Here is an 18712-nt window from a genome sequence, read left to right as displayed (position 1 = left end):
AAGACGATGGAGCAGAATTAAGCCATTTGAACCATCGAGTCTGCTCCAGCATTCCATTTTGGCTGATTTATTAAACCCTCTCAATCCCATTTGCCTGTCTTTTCCATGTAAACTTTGATGCCCTTACTAATCAAGAACCTATCAACCTCTGCCTTAAAAATACCCAATAACTTTGCCTACACAGCCGTCCATGGCAAAGACTTCCACTGACTCACCACTCTCGGACTAAAGGAATTCCTCCCCACGTTCCAGTTAGATTTCGGATTTAGCAAAAGATCAAACATAATTCAGTTTTAATTCTCATTAACAAGTACATTCTTTTACCATTGTGAGTTACACAAGGTGACTTTGCATTTCATTTTAAACAGAGCTGGATCAGGTAACTGAAAGCGTTTTGGAATTTGGATACTCTCTCTCGGCCTTTTCCTTGTGCCATAACTGGAGTGTTTGTGCTGCATTAAAGTAAACTTTGCAGCTGCTCAGACTAAGGGAGGCATGAATCAATAGAACAGCAACTTGACTTGTGGTGGGAGTTCTCTGGTACGATTGATACCACTTTAACCTTTTCACATTCAGCTATGGTAAGAAAGTCTGTTGACAATTTGTTCAACCAGCTCCTTTTTATCAAAGGGCTTTTGTTTCAAGCATTTGGCTCTGAGTCACTTGATCACTGCTAGCATTGCAGATTGCTTGAAAATCAGTTTAACTGTACTCTATAAATGCACATTTACTATAAATACATGACATTTCTTTCCACCTACACAAGTACGGTTTTCTCCTTGGCAAAAGGACAGAAACATTTTTGCAGCTGATAAAGTGGTATTTGTCTCTAAGGGAAGTGGAGAAGTGTGTCTTGTGTCCAAACGTGCTCATATCAGATGTTTAATTTGACATAAAGCAGAAGCACAAAGGCTAGAGCCAAAACTGCCTGCTTGGGTCTGTGTATTACCCAAAACAAGGTGGAGTGTATGAGCGAAGTGGGCTGTTCCCTTTCTTATCTGATATTTAAACAGTCATTTGCTATCACCATAGCTGACTCTTCTGGAGCAACAGCTGAGAGTACAGCCAGCAACTGTTCTGGGGAGATTCCTAGCACTCTGCTCTATTTTGTCACAACTGAAAGTCTTATTTTCCCCAAAGCTGTTTGACATTGTTTTATCATGGGAAACATTTTAAATTCAGAATAAAATTGAGAAAAATGATTGGAACAATTCTATAGAATAGCCATTCGGGTAATCAATCCTACTAATCTTATGTGTTTCAACTAAGTCATATCTTGTACTTCTAAATTCAAGGCTTATATTGGTTCAATCTGTTTTATCTTTAATCTAAACAATCTCTTTGTATGTGGAATCAAACTAATGAAGCTCCACCCCATAATGCCTCCATGACTGCTATTTCCTTTCTTCAATAAAGACCAGAACTGTATGATTCTGCTACAGAAAGTTTTTAGTTTTATGTTCCATGCTTCTCAATAATGACTGACAGCCCATGATCCCTTATAATAAATAAATTAATTAATCTAGAGATACAATACAGAGTAGGCCCTTGTGGCGATTCGAGCTATGCCATGCTAGCAACCCCTGACAAACCCAATTCATCTAAACCTAATCACAGGACAATTAGCCTACCAGGTATGTCTTTGAACTATGGGAGAAAACCAGAGGACCCAGGGAAAACCCATGCATTCCACGGGGAGGATGTAGAGAGACTCCTTACAGAACAATGCTGGAGTTGAACTCTGAACTGCGGAATGCACTGAGCCGTAAAAACCGTTGAACTAACTGCTACGCTACCATGGTGATGCACCATCAATAACTCACTCTGAGACATAAAGGCGAGATATTGGCTTTTATTGACTGGAAGAAGGAACAAGCAGTGAGTGACCACCACACTACATCCTGAAGACTGAGAGGCCGGGCTCAGGCCTTGATCACCTTTATACCGGGGTCTGTGGGAGGAGCCACAGGAGCAGTCAGCAGGGGGCGTTTCCAGACAGGTATATGTAGTTCACCACACACGGCGCCCCAGCTTGCACACTTACGTTAACATCCTGCATTTCTTCTGAATACAAACATTTCAAAGCCATAAGCTATTTAAAAAAATATTGTATCTTTGATTTCTTCCTGCCAAAGTTGGTACCTCACTTGTCCTGATTTTTCCACTCAATTAATCTAATAATGTCCTTGGTAAAGTTTTGTGTTCTCGTCAACAATTACTTTCCTAACTGTTTTTGTATATACAATAACCTTTGATACAATATGTCTATTTCTTGTTCCAAAACCTTATATTGTAAATACTTGAAATCAAGTGCTACTCCCTATGGTTCATGAAAAGGGCAATTTATTCTTAGTTCTGCTATTCTTTAGTTAACTCGCGATTCATAGCAAAATGTTACTCTCCGTGCTGTCTTCTCGCTGCTGGCATCAGGAAGGAGGTGCAGGATTCTCAGGCCTCACACTACCAGGTTCAAGAACAATTATTACCCCTCGACAACAAGGCTCTTGAACCAAAGGGGTTAACTTCAATCAACCTCACTCATCCCAATACTGAACTGACTACACAACCTATGGACTCTCTTTCAAGGACTTGATATTTATTGCTTATTTATTTATTCTTCTTATAATTTTTTTTTCTTTTTTGTATTTGCACATTTTATCTGCCTTTGTTGTGTCTAGTTTTTCATTGATTTTATTGTGTTTCGTTGTATTTACTGTGAATGCTCACAAGAAAATGAATCTCGGGGGAATATAGTGACATATGGTGACTTTGATAATAAATTTATTTTTAATTTTGAATATTGATAAACCTATATCTTTCCATGTGGAATTTTACTGAACGTCTCCTGGAAGTCCAAGTACATATCACCGGCTGGTTGTCCACCTCGCCGTGTATGGCTCCAATTCCTCAACAAAATCTACTTTACCTTTCAAAAATTATTTCCTCTCCTAAAACAGAAAGATGTGGAGGTTTTAGAGAGGGGGCAGAAGGCGGTTTGCCAGGATGCTGCCTGGTTTAGAAGGCATGTTTAATTAGAAGAGTTTGGACAAATTTGGGTTGTTTTCTCTGGAGTGACAGAGGCTGAAAATTTGTAAGATTCTAGGGGGGCATAGATAGTGTAGGCAGCTGATATCTTTTCCCCAGGGTTGAAATGTCTAATACTAGAGGACATGCATTTAAAGTCACAGAGGGTAGGACCAAAGGTGGTATGTGGGGCAAGTTTGAGAATGGAGAGATATGGCTATCATGTAGACGAAGGGATTAGCCTGGTTAACACTTAATTACTAGTTGTTTTAGTTTGTAAAAACATCATGAACTTAAGGACCTGTTCCTGTGTGGTACTGTTCTATGGTCCAGGTAACTGGCGAAGTGATTCAGACCAGTCTTGTCTATATTGCTTCTCCCGTCTGCCGACATGTGAATAAATCACCTGTGGTGATGTAAGACCAACTCAACTGTGCTGAGTTTAACTCCCAGTGTGTATTTGTGTGTAATACTCAGCATACACCATATCACATTATTTCTCCCCACTGTGTATTTGTTTTGTTTGGGGGGAGGGGAGGGTTTGGGGGTTAATGATCATGTTGGTAGGTTTGCTGTTTCTCTCTGAACTGACCTCCCTGGTTTTTCTTTGTTTCGTGGCTATCTGGAGAAGAAGAATCTCAGACTTGTATACAGCATACATACTTTGCTAATAAACGAACCTTTGAAACTTTTGAACATTTTGACCTCAGTTCTACAGTTCTATTCTAGGTGTGATGCTGATGGAAAGGTAATTTTACAAGTAAAATCCTTGCCTTGGCATTCGTGATGAATCAAATGGTATCGGTAGGCACAAAGACAGAGGATTTAGGGCAATAGGAACCTATGAATTGAGATCTAAAGATCCACATAAAGCAATATATAGGTTGAGAATATCCAATATTGATACTCTTCCACTCTGAAGTAAAAGGTTACAATATAACCGTAAAACTATCGGCAACTTATTTTGAATAGAACCAGTTGGCAATGTTTTCCATTCTGAAATGCGTAAGCAGACTCTACTTAGCTCTATTGTTTAGGATTCAATCTGCAAAAAGCTAGACTTTTCCCTCAATGTAAGCATTATGGTTATAATCACAGGATGAGAGATGTAGGCAGAAAATGTAGCTGTCTCACTAAAATAGCGTGCCTCTTCTCATTATAAAACCTAAAGTGGTAGCTCTGTTAGAAAGCCACACACATGCCAGAATTTTCATTTTGAGTTACGCTTTGACTCAGTTAGTATGCTGCATCTGAAGGTGTTTTCAGGAGAGACTCAAGGACACAATTTCTTCTGTAATAACCTATTTTATGTTTTTCTCCAAGTTGTGAAGCCAAGTGGAGTCCATCTGAAAGTACTCCTACAGTTTCAGAACTTTGGGAAGGCCATCTTCAAGCCTATGAGGTAAGTTAAGTTCCAATGAATGGAAAATATATTCACTTCAGTGTCTCAGCTGAGAAACAGCACTTCCATATGTGGAGAACCCTTGAGTACTAATTCACACTATTAGCTAATAATATTGCACTCAAGTCTCCATCACAGGGATTGAATCTTTAACTTTTTGGGTAAGAGAAGATGAAGCTGCCTGATACAATGTGACTTTCCCTTTGGACAGTGGAACAGAAATCGACAGAGTGGAGTTGAGATTACCAAAGGTGTAACTTACTTCATTTACTGAGATGTTCTGCTTCCAGTTTTTGGGAAATCAGTAAAACATTCTATGGAAGTTCTGCCTTGGGAACTTGCTCACACACACCTCCAATAAAATTTGCATTCTTTGTCGCATGATACTGTAAGCCTTTGATATTCTATTAGAAATAAGATCTTCGACCAGTTTTTCATGAGTATCCATGATGGCAGCAAGTTTTGCAACTACTCCTGAGTTTAATAAAATGATTCCACAGTCTCATTATAATGTAGAGGTGAACAATAGTGGTGGACTTGGTTACATCAAGGTGGAGTGCACGCAAATATGTACTGTTTATGCGAGGCATGATGAAAAGCTTATTTGCAGCAGCATCATATGCACACTTTATCAGATAAACTGCATTCACAACAAAAAAAACTTAAACTAAAGTAAATACTATACTAAATCTACCTGAAAGAACACAATAAGAACCAAAAAAAATGTTAATTGCAGTGCAAGGTGATCAAAGTTGTCATAGTGCTACTATACTGTTAATAGGGTTGTGTGCAGGTTTGTTCAAGAAATAAATGGGTGCAGGGAAGTTGTTTGTGTTTGATAGTGTGGCATCTCAGGCTTCTCTACCTCTTGCCTGATGAAAAGATGTCATGACCTGGACGATGGGGATCATAGATAATAGACATCACTTTCTTGAGGCAGTACTGGTGAGGGATGTGTCCATGATGTACTGAGCTGTCTACTACTCTCTGCACCTCATTCCATTCCAGTCAGGATACTTTAACACTACGTCCACAGTAGTAGCATGCCGAGCCTCCTTAACCTTCTAAAGAAAGTAAAGGCTCTGGCTTGCTTGCCTTGTGATTGCACACTGCTACATTGGCTCAGACCTGAAAGTAACTCACAACAAATAACAACTTTGGCATGTTCCAGCACACGGCGTGCTCAAACCCATCTGCAGTGAGCACCTTCAGTAGCTGCTCTCACAGCAGTCTGCAGGAAGTCAGGAGTCGCTGATGAAATTGATAGAAAGTTATTAAAGTACTAAGGACCAGACCGTGATGTTAGGTCCATTACGTGCCAATCCTTCTATCTACTGTATGATGAAAGACCCACGCAACTAAGAAGGGTTCTGTTCATTTTCTCAGACAGAAGCGCGAAGAGGAGACTCCAGGAGATGTTTTTTATTTTGTTGACATCCAAAGGCATAATGCTGAGATAGCCGCATTTCATCTGGACAGGTAAGGGCTTGGTTGCTCCCCCGTAAGAAATCTAATGTCCTAACTTGGCAAAGGAGTGAATTTTTGGCTGACTTGCTGGGGCTTTGTGTACTTACAAGATAGGTGATCTTCAAAACATGAAAAACAAACTGAATGGAAATCTGATTTTAGTTTAAGTTTGCAGGTCATTTCCAAAATCATAACTGTGGAATGGAAGTTTCACAAAGATGCATTAATCTTTTCCAAATCATCCATTCACTATAGTAACTTACATCTACATTTCCCTCTGCTCCGAGAGGAGTGGAATTGAAGCAGCAAGCTTTCCTTATACAAAATGTGTTTGGACGACTAATGCTGGTCTTTTACTTTCCCTGTCCAACGTCAGTTTACGACATTGCAGTGCTCTTAGTCCATTATGGGTCTTGTGTACTGGTCAGAGATCAAGTGGGTAAAACTTAACTTCAGTAGAGTCACTGAAACAACACTGGAACAGTGTTGGAACACTAGAAGTCAGCAATACCAATATAAGATAACTTTATCGATTATACTCGGCGTTCAACACCATCTTCCCCTCAGAACTAATCAACAGGTTTCAAATCCTGGATCTTTACACTCGCTCTGCAATTGGATTCTTGATTTCCTCATTGGGAGATCACATTCAGTAAGAATCAGTAATCTCATCTCCTCATTGCTATCAACACGAGCACAGCTCAAGGACTTGTGCTTAGCCCACTGCCCCAGCCCCTCTGTTCTTTTGGCTGACTGTGCGGCCAGGCACAGCTTAAACGCCTTCCATAAATGTGTCTACAACATCACTGTTGGTGGCAGGATCTCAGATGTTGATGTGGAGGCAGACAGGACTGAGTTAGACTGGCTGATCATGTGGTTTCACAGCACCCTTGAACTCAATGTCAGCAACATCCAGGAATTGACAGTGGTCTTCGCGAAGGGGAAGCTGGGAGACCACAAACCAGTCCTCAGCAAGGGGTCATGGATAGAAAGAGTGTGCAGTATTAGGTGTTAGGGTTGTTAGATTTATGCTGGGGCTATCATATTGATGTAATCATGACAGTTTTCTAGCAATAGTGTACTTAATAAGTGGGAGGCCTTCAAAAGTGAAATGTTGTGAGTACAGAGTTTGTATGTTCCTCTCAGAATAAAAGGCAAGGAAACCTTAGCTTTCAAGAGATAGTGAGGCCCTGGTGAAGAAGAAGGAGCTGCATAGCAGGTATGGGCAAGCAGGAACAAATGAGGTACTTCAGGAATTTAAGGAATGCAGTGTAACACTTAAGAAGGAAAACAGGAGAGCAAAAAGAAGACATGAAGTTGATGTTGCAGACAAGGTGAAGGAGAATCCTTACAGATATATTAAACATAAAAAGATAGCAAGGGACAAAATTGGTCCTCTGTAAGATCAGAAAGAAGCCGAAAGAGATTGGGGAGATCTTAAATGGATTTTTTTGCATCTTTATTTACTAGTAAGATGGGTAGGTGTGAGGTAATAGATCTTACACAGATTGCAGAGGAGTAGGTGCTGTCTGTCTTGAGGCAAATTGGGATAGATAAATCCCCTGACCTGACTTGTTTCCTTGAATCCTGTGAGAGGCAAGTGCAGAAATTGCAGCGGGCCCTAGCAGAGATATTTAAGTCATCCTTAGCCACAGGTGATTTGCCGAAGAATTGGAGGATAGCTGATATTGTTCTGCTGCTTAAGAAAGTCTCTAAAAATAATCCTGGAATTTATAGACCAGTGAGCCTGACATCAGTAGTGGAAAAGTTATTGGAAGGTATCCCAAGGGAGTGGATATATAAGTGTTTGGATAGACAGGGACCAATTAGGGTTAGTCAACATGACTTTGTGCTTGGTAAATTGTGTCTAACCAAACTCATGGAGTTTTTCTACGAAATTCCCAGGAAAGTTGATGAAGGCAAGGCAGTGGATGTTGTCTGCATGGACTTTAGCAAAGCCTTTGACAAGGTCCCGCATGGGAGGTTGGTCAAGAAGGTTCAATCGCTTGGATCAACTCAATTACTTGTTGCCCAATGCGTTTTATTTTAAAGGATTCTCGATTTCCGCCGAGTTCCCCCAGTGGCGGGCAGACGAGTTCACCTCAGTAAAGAGATCCAAGACCGGACCCGAAATGAAGATTTGAAAGGGAGTTTTTTCACCTCGCCAGGTAACGAGCCCAGAGGCCAAACTCTGCCATTTGCGGTTCGAGGCAGAATATTTAAGTGCAAAACAGAAACTCAATAAAACTTTTATTTGTTTCTGACTTGAAAGCTTAAAAATAGTTTAGTCATCATGCTATATTTTGGCCATAATGTCTAACCTGGGGACATAAAGGAAGGGTGGATAACTTAGAACTAAGTTACACATTGTGGTCAGGCAACAACTTTAAATGATAATGTTTTACTGTTGAATATTTATACTACAAATATGGATGTGACCTCACACTTTTGAAGCACATTTTTAAACAAATAAGAATGTTAATCTGGTATCCCTGTCACAGGAGATGCAGATTGACAAGTGATGTAGGCGCTCACTTGCAGAGGATGCTGGGTTCTGGCTTAGGAGTCTAGTCAGACTAGTTGATACTTCAGTTTGGTCCTAAATCCCGCTTGCCACATTATGATTTCCTTTCCCTCACTTAAATCTCATAATCCATCCTTCCCCCTCCCCCACACTCTGATACCTCCCTTCTCCCTCCACTTTCTCAAACATGTCCTCTCCCCATTTCTGATTTCTGCCCAATCCTCTTCCCTCCTTGGCTTTAGTCTGCTGTTCGTACACGTTTCCCACACTCACCCTCTGATCCCATCACATTCATTCCTTCTGATTTTGTCTTCTTGCTCAGGTTATCTGACAGGAAGGCATGCTGATTACAAAACTGTTATCTGTGACTTCTCCCTGTTCTGATTAAATGTCAAAGTTCAAAAAGTAATCTTAAGATCAAAGTACATATGTGCCTTGCAGACATTTACAGTAGAACAAAGAACTACGATAGAATCAAAGAAAAACTACACACAGCCAATGTGGCAATCTGTGCAAATACAAAGGATATTATTATCAATTAAAATAATAATAATTAATTAAACAACAATAATAATTTGACTCTTTCTTCAACTTGTTGATGATATGAAGCCACTTGCGTGTCCCACACATCAACAGAAGGCGAGGGTTGGGTAGGCTGGGGGAGAGGTTAAAGAAGATGTGCAGGGCAACTTTTTATAATATATAGTGTGGGAGATGTGTGGAACAGATTGCCAGGTATAGTGGAGTAATCAGGTACAATACTGGTGTTTAAGAGGCTTTTAGACAGACACGTGTATATGCAGGGAAACGAACCATGTGCAAACAGTCGAGATTTAGTTTAATTTGCATCATGTTTAGGGAAAACCTTGTGAATCAAATGGCCTGTTCTGTTTGATACAATATGTTTAGGCTGAAAGGCCTGTTCCTCTTCAGTCCTCTATGTTCAGGCTGTAAAGCCTGTTCCTGTTCTCAGACATCCCACCCTGCAAAAACTCATTTCGGGTAGGTAGCACCACCACCCCCGCCTCCTGCAATCCCATATCCCAACCCCCCCCGGTCGACCTCCAAGGGTGTATGTATTCAGGACATTTGATTATGAAAGAACACAAAAATTTATTTGATCACGTATTGAAACTATTTACACACACACATTTATTCCTTGTTGAGTATTTTGTTGGCAGTTTCAATGCTAATAGCTAAATGCTGATGCAAATAGCTTTTCTATTTCTTTTGCAAACTTTCCTTGTACTGTGATGCGACTTGCTTGGCAGATTTGACCATTTTGCAAGTCTACAGGGAGTTTGGCCTCATCACGTAGGGTATCGATAGAGTAGCTCTTTAGCAGCCAGCCGGCTAGTTTAAATAACGTTAGCTATGCTAATGAATGACACCTGTTAAACTCACCTCAACATGTCTTTTACATTTTAACCCACCATGGGCAATAGAAAAGTCACTGTTGCAAACAGTGCAGCGAGCAACACTGTCATTATTTTGACCCCTATTAGGCAGGGGTACACTTCAGTGTAGTCTGGGGTGAAGTATGTTTTATATTTTCTTTTTTTGGAACACTCTGCCATAGAGCTGCAGGACACTAAACTGAACTGATGGACAATGAAAATGAGAGAGAGAGGTCGACTGTAAAGCCCGCCCACAGAGAAAACTGATTGGTCTACTTAGCACAAAGAGACACCAATCAGGATTCATTCTCATTTTCTCCCTCTCCCTCTCCCTCACCCTCCCACCCTCTCCCCCCTCTCCCCCTCTCCCCTTCCCCCTCTCTCTCTCCCCCACTCTCTCTCCCCTCTCTCTCTCCCTTCTCTCTCTCCCTCTCTCTCCCCTCTCTCTCCCCCTCTCTCCCCCCTCTCTCCCCCCCTCTCTCTCTCCCCTCTCTCCCTCTCCCCTCCCCCCCCCCATCTTGGTCACTCGCTCTCAAAAGAAATCGATTTCCGGGATATTGTATATAATTTGCAGGCATCAGGGAACCACTGTCAATATGCGGGAGACTCCCGGAACTTCCGGGAGAGGTGAGATATCTGTGTTCTATCCTCCATGTTCAGGCCTTTCTGTTCCTGTTCTATCCTCTATGTTTAGGCCGAAACGCCTGTTCCTGTTCTATCCTCTATGTTCCGTGTTCTATGACTTTTCTGTTTTCTAAATCCTAGCACTTATACCTCCCCAAAACACATTGAATTTTCCAGGGATATTAACAAAGGATCTCCTCCGGGGGACTCATTCTTTTATAAGGTATTAAAAACAGAAATGGCCAGAACCATCAACGACAGTGGATGAAAACCATAATTTACCTCCATCATAAGTTTTGTTAACAAATTACCCTGATTGTTAGGTTAAATGAATGATCATCTTTCCAGCACTGAAGAGAGATGCAGAGACAGTGCCCATTCCCATTCTGAGGTCTTCACTCAGATAGTGACATTGCAAAGTCTTCAGACCACTGCTCTCAATGTCTAAATTCAGCAGCAATTCTTTCTGCTTCTGCTTGGTACTGCGCATGCACTGCCGGACGGCTGTTATAACGCACAGTCGGTGTGAACGGCATGAGAGTTAAATTGTAAAGTGAGCTTTTTTGACTAGATCCCCTAAATTGACTTGACTTGTTGAGGTGAACTACATATACCTGTCTGGACACGCCCCCCCCCCCCCACTGACTGCCCCTGTGGCTCCTCCCACTGACCATGGCTCCTCCCACAGACCCCGGTATAAAGGCGTTTGGAGCCTGAGCCCTGGCCTCAGTCTCCAGGATGTAGTGTGGTGGTCAATTGCTGCTCCAGCCAATAAAAGCCTATATATCGCCTCACGTCTCGGAGAGTTATTGATGGTGCATCACTTGTAAAATCCAAATTACATCGACTCGTAGTTCTGTGCAAGTGCTTCTGTTCAGGTATTCTTTAATTTTCTGCCCTTGTGATAAACTTTGAAGCATTTCATTACCTTTCAAAAATTCAAAACTATTTCACCATGAGAGGGGACTTCTGCATAGGAAGAATGGAGTATGAGCCAAACCTGTAACATTTTAAATCTGGCAACTCAATGTATAAATTATCTAACTGACTGAAGTGTGATATTTGTCTGTCGATACTTATATTTCACAAGCTAAAACTGTCTTTTCCTATTATTTAATCTCCTAGAGAGAACCTAATAACTCACCCTCTTACTTCATCTATGAACCAAATGAATCCTCGAACCAGATCTGATAGAGGTTTTTTAATATCATACTGTAGGTAGGGTAGACGGTAAGAACCTTTGCCCTAGAGTAGAAATGTCATTCACCAGAGTACCTGCTCTTAAGGTTGGTGGGGTGGGGGCGGAGCTTAAAGGTAACATAAGACCATAAGACATGGGAGCAGAATTAGGCCATTTGGCCCATTTCATCATGACTGATCCATTTTTCCTCTCAGCCCCTATCTCCTGCCTTCTCCCTGTATCCCTCCATGCTCTGACCACTCAAGGATGTGTCAACCTCTGCCTTAAATATACACATAGGCTTGGCCTCCACAGCTGCGTGTGACAAAGAATTCCATAGATTCACCCCTCTCTGGCTAAAGAAATTCATTCTAGGGACCGTTTTTGAATTATTTTCAAAAGCTTTGATTTCCCATTAAAGTATAGATGCTGGTTAATAGCATATTTCACTGTCTGATAAGGGTTTTTTTTCTTTTTTTTCTTTAACAAACAGCTTTGGCTTTGGTACTGGGGTTAGATTATATATATATATATATGTAAATTATTCATATCAGCATTTGAATTAATCTAATCTACACGAATATAAGGTAAGGAGTTTGTTAATGTGATTCAAATATAATGTATTTGGTATTATTATATCTTTCTTTTGTTTCATAATATGTATTTTCTTGAACTTTGTATTCTTCTATGCAGAAATTAGTAAAAATATTGAAAAAGGAAAGAAATTCCTCCTAATGTCCATTCTAAAAGGACGCCCCTCTATTCTGAGGTTGTGTCCTCTGGTCTTCAACTGTCCCAACATAGGAACTGTCCTCTCCACATCCACCCTGTCTTGGCCTTTCGCCATTCAATAGGTTTCAATGAGGTCTCCCCTCCTTCCTCTGAATTCCAGTGAATACCTTAAGGGATACATGTTGGGTTTTTTTATGCAGAGAATGGAGAGTGCCTGGAAAAGACTACCAGGGTAGTAGAGAAAGCAGGCTGTTTGATAGAATTTAAAAAGCTTTTAGATAAACACTGAATATGACGAACTGGAAGGATATAGAGGATCTGCAGGAAGGCATTTAATATAAATTGGTATCAAGACTGTCACAAAAATATGAGCTGAATGGCCTGTCCACTGCAGAATTGTTCAATATTCTATAACTCTGTAGATATCAGAATTAGCTGGGTGCCCTAGGCCTTACCTTATCAGAGACACACTCTCTATTCTATCCATCCCTCGGCAGCTTTAAACAGATCAGTTTTCTCTCTTTCTGAGTTCTGATGAAGAGACTTCGATCTGAAACATGAACTCTGCTTTTTCCACAGATACTTCCTGACCAGCTGAGTTTCTGTTTTTATTTCAGAATTTCTATCAGGTTTTTTTTGAGTACAGTACAAACTATATTTTCATGCCTGCACCATCCGAAGCCAGCCGATGCCAATGAACAACACACCCATCCAAAGAGGGAAAGATTGTTCAGAAACGTCTTTAAGAATTCTTTACAGTACCTTGGCAAGTCAGGCAATAAGTGCTTATTTCTCCTTTGCCGTTTCCTTTCTTTCTAATAGATTGCTTTTTTGATCCGTGTCAACAATTTCTGAAGCGATACAAACTCTCAGATTTCAATGCACCAGCACTAACGATCCTAGTTATCTGTCAACTCTAAGATTTAGATCTTAGAGAAAATGAATAACTGTGCTCTTTCTGTTCTTCTACAGACAACAATGTATGTTTCTATTCAAAATGCCTTTACTCTTGTAAGACCGAGTATGCAGTTTGCGGGAGACCACACCAGCTGGAAGGGTCTGTCTCTGCCTTTCTGCCTGACCTGCACATTGCCCAGCGAGAGCTCATCACAAACCCCTGGAGCAGGTCCTACACATTTGCAGATAAAGCAGAGTAAGGCCTTAGGTTTGTTGGTACACTTGATTTGTCTTCAGGGAAATACAGCAATCTTTCTATGTCAATATTGGCAGCTGAAATGTAACTGGTTTAGTGATAATTGTGAAATGTTGCTGCTTCTTGTTGCATGCAGTGCCCTGATAAACACACCACAGCAAATACCTGGTACATGTAAAAGGTACATGGCAAATAAAGATGATCCTTGATCCTTGATATGGACATGAAATATTTGCAATATGTCGTGTCATGGCCTCTTATGCCAAGATGATGCCACCCTCAAGGTAGAGGGGCAACACCTTATATTCCATCTGGGTAGCCTCCAATCTGATGGCATGAACATTAATTTCTCTTTCCAGTTAAAAATACCTCCCTCCCCCCTCCTTTCTTCTATTCCTCATTCTGGCATCTTACCTCTTCTCACCTGCCTATCACCTCCCCCTGTGTTCCCTCCTCCTTCTCTTTCTCCTATGGTCCACTTTGCTCACCTATCAGATCTCTTCCTCTCCAGCCTTCTATCTTTCCCACCCACTTTGCTTCACCTATCAACACAGGACTTCCAAAGGATCTCGGCCCGAGATGTCAACAGTACTTTTTTCCATGGATGCTGCCTGGCCTGCTGAGTTCCTCCAGCTTTGTGCGTGTTGCTTTGGATTTCCAGCATCTGCAGATTTTCTCTTGTTTTTGCTTCACTTATCGCATTCCAGCCACCCTCCTTCGCCTCCTCCCACATTTTCATTCTGGTATCTTCCCCCCTTATTTTCAGTCCCGAAGATGGGCCTTGGCCCAAAATGTCGACTGTTTTTTAATTTCCATTGATGCATTTGGTATATCACATATAAATATATCACATTTGTAAGTGATAAAATACTTATCACATATTTAATGTGGTAAATAAGCAAGCAACCACATCAATGACCGCAGACTCATCTTAAGAACAATATGCAGGCCCCCTCACTCCCATCAAACCATTGATAAAAAGCATCTTCATTTTCCAATTGCATCCACTATGACGGGTATAATTGAGAATGTTCCGGTATCTACTGGCATTGTGGCAGGGGCTGATGCTGTTCCCACTTCAGAAGCCTGATAAATGAGTGCTTGTGACAGTACTTCAGGCCTTGTTCATTACAACCAGGCCTTCTTGCTATGGGTTAGACTGAGCGGAGCTGCCCATCGTATTGGGAGATTGCATACTCAAGCCTGCTGGTCTGCCTGTAATGGCACCTGAGGGCCATTGCCAAGTTACTTTCACGTGCTTTGCACACGTTCTGGTAACTAGAATTGTGTGAAAGACAGGAAAGTATGAGCGAGTTTGCTCTGGGAAAATCTTCAGGAAGGTGTCCGTTCTATTGTCAGCCACTGTCATGAGGTGAATTAAATGCCAAAGTAAATTTATTATCGAAGTACATATATGTCACCATATGCAACCTTGAAATTAATTTTCTTGTGGGCATTTACAGGAAAATAAGGAAATGCAATAGAAATTATGAGAGCTATACATTGTGGGTGCCACTATAGCATAGCTGTTAGCGTGGCACTATCACATCTCGGCATTTCGAAGTTAAGAGTTCAATTCCGGTGCCGTTCTGTAAGGAGTCTCTGTATGTGCTCCTTGTGGAATGAAAGAGTTTTCTCTGGGTCTTCCAGGTTCCCCCCACCGTCCAAAGATATATCGGCTAGTTTATCTAGTCATTGCAAATTGTCCCATGATTAGGTTAGGGTTAATCAGGGTTGCTGAAGCGGCGCAGCTCGAAGGGCCAGAACAGTCTACTCCACACTGTAGCACTGAATAAAATAACACAGACTGACAAACGACCAATGTGCAAAAGAAGAGTAATTGTGCAAAGAATTAATAAATACCGAGAGCGTGAGTTGTAGAGTCTTTGAAAGTGAGTCCATAGGCTGTGGAGTCTCATGTGAGAGAGCAGTGTGAAATGACAGATCGCACAGGGAAGAGGTGGAGTGCATTGATTGGATCACTTTGCTAAACACGGAGCTGTGTTAAACACAGTCGGATCAGCAATCATTGCCAATGGACTTACCCATTTCTGCAATGAATTTATACTGCTCTCAGCTGGAATCCCATAGGTTGGTTCTGATTGATGAGGGGTGTTGGACATGAGTGAGTGGAAATGCTAACCCTTGCTTGCCCTTTGAATGCCAGTCTCTTTATTTCTCTCGGCACCTGCAACCACTCTGCTTCCCACTGCCCTTCGATGTTAACCGGCAGCACAAAGGGCTAGCAAGCTGAAACAACGATTACATCAGCAGAGAGAAACAGAGACAAGGAAAAGTGAAGGGCAACTATGTACGGAAAGATATGGTCAGAACGGAGGTGAAGAATTTCTTTACCCAGAGGTTGGTGAATCTGTGGAATTCATTGTCATAGGCAATAGTGGAGGTCAAGTCATAGAGTGTATTTAATGGAAAAGTTTCTTGATTTTAAGGGTGACGAAGGTTATAGGAAGAATGCCAGAAATGTGAGGTTGAGAGGGTATATAAGTCAGCCATGATCAAGTGGCAGGGAACAATTGATGGGCCAAATGACTAATTCTGCTCCAATGTCTAATGGTCTTATTACCTAATTAATAGCTTTCAGGTGGATAAGGTGCAAGGAAGTATGGCAGGCTTGCCTTTAGTAGCCAAGGCACTAAGCACAAGAGTTGAGAAGTTACGTTGGAGCTTTATAAAACTCCTGTTAGTCCGTATCTGGAATATTGCATTCAGTCTGTCATTCAGAAAGGATGTGGAGGCTTTGGAAAGGTGCAGGACAGGTGTATCAGAATGCTGCCTGGATCAGAGATCATGTGCAATGAGGAGAGGTGGGACAATCTTCGACTGTCTTTTCCACAGCAGCAGAAACTGAGCTGACACCTGATAGCAGTTTATAAGATTATGAGAGGCGTTGATGGAGAGTTGACATCTTCTTTTCAGAGTCAATGTGTCTAATACCTAAAGGCATGTATTTAAGGTGGTGGGGGGGGGGGGGGAGATCAAGGGAGATGTGCAGGACAAGTTTTTACATGGAGAGTGGTGAATGCCTGAAATGCTCTACCAGAAGTGGTGATGAGCAAATATGATAGACGCTCTTAGATAGGCAAGTGAGTGTGCAGAGAATGTAGGCAGCAGGGATTAATTTATTTAGGCTCTTAATTAGTCCAGCACAATATTGTGGGCTGAAGGGCCTGTTCCTGTGCTGTACTGTTCTGTATTCTAGCTCAATTGACAGGTGATCCAGGTTCTGCAGCAAGTCATTAGAATAAGTGGCTAATGGAGCCTGCCTTTGGTATGTACTGAGCAGTGCCAATGCACCTGTAAAGGAGGAAGTGAAAGGTCTACAGGGAGCAGCATTTATGTGATGCAAGACACTAGAGAAATCTGTCTATATTCATTTTGTTTAAGCTTGAAACTATGCATAGTGATTATATTATGCTTTCTGCAAGGAGTCGCTTCTCACCTGGCAATGTCAGCCTCCCTCTTACCCACTGCTGGTAAATTATGTTGTGGGACTTCATCTGGGGGTTTCCACTCCTGTGCTTCTTCCTCTGACTTCTCCTCCTCTCCGGGCTGATCTATAAGCTCTGGGGCTCCATCCTCCAGAATATGTTGCGGCCTCTTTATGGCTTGAGCAATCTCCAACACACAATAAAAGAATCTGTACAATAGCTTGGAGGATATTGGACACCTAAAACTTTGGACATCTAAAATCCTGACACCTAAAACTTTGACAAGCTTCTGTAGGTGCACAGTGAAGAATATCCAAACTGATTGGATCACAGCCTGGTGTAACACCAATTCCCAGGAATGGAAAAGTGTATGGAAAGTGGTGGAGACAGCCCAGACCATCACGGGCAAAGCCCTCCCCACTCTACAACGAGTGCAGCCACAAGAAAGCAACATCCATCATCAAGGACTCCCGCCATTCAGGTCATGCTCTCTCCTCACAACCACCATCGGCCTCAGGTCCCATACCATGAGGTACAGGAACAGCTTTTACCCTACAACCATCAGGCTCCTGACCTGATGCGGATAACCACTCACCTCAACTTTGAACTGATTCCACAACCCACAAACTCATTTTCAAGGACTCTACAATGTATGTTTTCAATATTACTTTTTTAATTTGAAGAATTTGTCTTTACACGTTGGTTGTTTGTCAGTCCTTATTTAAGCACAGTTTATTATGAATTCTATTGTATTTCTTTCTTTTCCATTAAATACCTGCAGTAAACTGAATCTCAAGGTAGTATATATAGTGACTTATGTGTATGTATTTTGATAATTAATTTACTTTGACTGATGGCAACATTTTGTAAGAGCAGTGCCATTCTTCACAATGATCCTAGTACCTGCAGGCCATTAATTATAGCAGTGATCTGCAGCAGAGTGGAGGAGTCATGCATGAACAAGGAGGTGGGAAAAGAGATCATCCTTGTCTCCCAAGGTCTGTCTTTCTGCACACAGGCAATCCTTGAAGGTGTCAAGCAGTTCATTGTCCTTAAGAATGAAAATTTCACAGGTGCAAATGTCGTAGAGTCTTCTATATTTGAATAAGGTCACTCTTCAATCTTCTGAACTCCTAAGGATGCAGACCCAAACTTGTACTCACTGGAGTTTAGAAGAATGAGGGGGGAATCTCATTGAAACCTATTGAACATTGGAAGGCTTAGATAGAATGGATGTGGAGAGTATATTTCCAATAGTGGTAGAGTCTAGGACCAGTGAACACTGCCTCAGAATATAAGGACATCCCTTCAGCATTAAGATCAGGAGGACTTTCTTTTGGCAGAGGGTGGTGAATCTGTGGAATTCTCTGCCACAGACAGCTGTGAAGGCCAAATCATTGTGTATATTTAAAGTGGAGATGGCAGGTTTTTGATTAGTTAGGATGCCAAAGATTATGAGGAGAAAGGGGTTGAGATGGAAAATAACTTAGCTATGATTGAATGCTGGAGCAGACTCGATGGGCTGAATGGCCTAACTCTGGTCCTATGTATTATGGTTTTATGGTCTTGCTTATTTACCACGATGAACAGCTTCTGATAATCCAGCACAACCTGTGCATTCAGTGAGTGGCAACTTTTTCTGTTAATGGAAAGCCTGTCCTCACTTGTGTGCTGGGGGTGTCACCACACTTCCGACGCCAAGATGGCATGTGTACTACTCACCAACCCAAACTGTACAGATTAGGAATGTGGGAGGAACT

The 18712-nt window shown here is 41.6% G+C and overlaps 1 protein-coding gene across 4 annotated transcripts in view; it reads left to right on the top strand.

Annotated features, from left to right (window-relative positions):
• LOC132380041 (pseudokinase FAM20A-like) overlaps positions 1–18712 on the top strand; it is an 83625-nt gene that overhangs the window by 39771 nt on the left and 25142 nt on the right. For all 4 annotated transcript variants that reach the window (XR_009507618.1, XR_009507619.1, XM_059948524.1 and 1 more), the window contains exons 4-7: positions 4348–4426; positions 5813–5905; positions 7946–8061; positions 13323–13503. Coding sequence is in view for 2 of the 4 variants with exons in the window: in XM_059948524.1 (XP_059804507.1) it covers positions 4348–4426; positions 5813–5905; positions 7946–8061; positions 13323–13503 (469 nt within the window). In the remaining 2 variants the exon portion in view is untranslated. The remainder of the gene's footprint in view (positions 1–4347; positions 4427–5812; positions 5906–7945; positions 8062–13322; positions 13504–18712) is intronic.

This window comes from Hypanus sabinus, chromosome 23 (assembly GCF_030144855.1).
Source record: "Hypanus sabinus isolate sHypSab1 chromosome 23, sHypSab1.hap1, whole genome shotgun sequence".
Lineage (NCBI taxonomy): Eukaryota > Metazoa > Chordata > Chondrichthyes > Myliobatiformes > Dasyatidae > Hypanus > Hypanus sabinus.
Note: the sequence above shows the minus strand (reverse complement) of the source record. Positions and strands in the feature narration are given on the sequence as shown.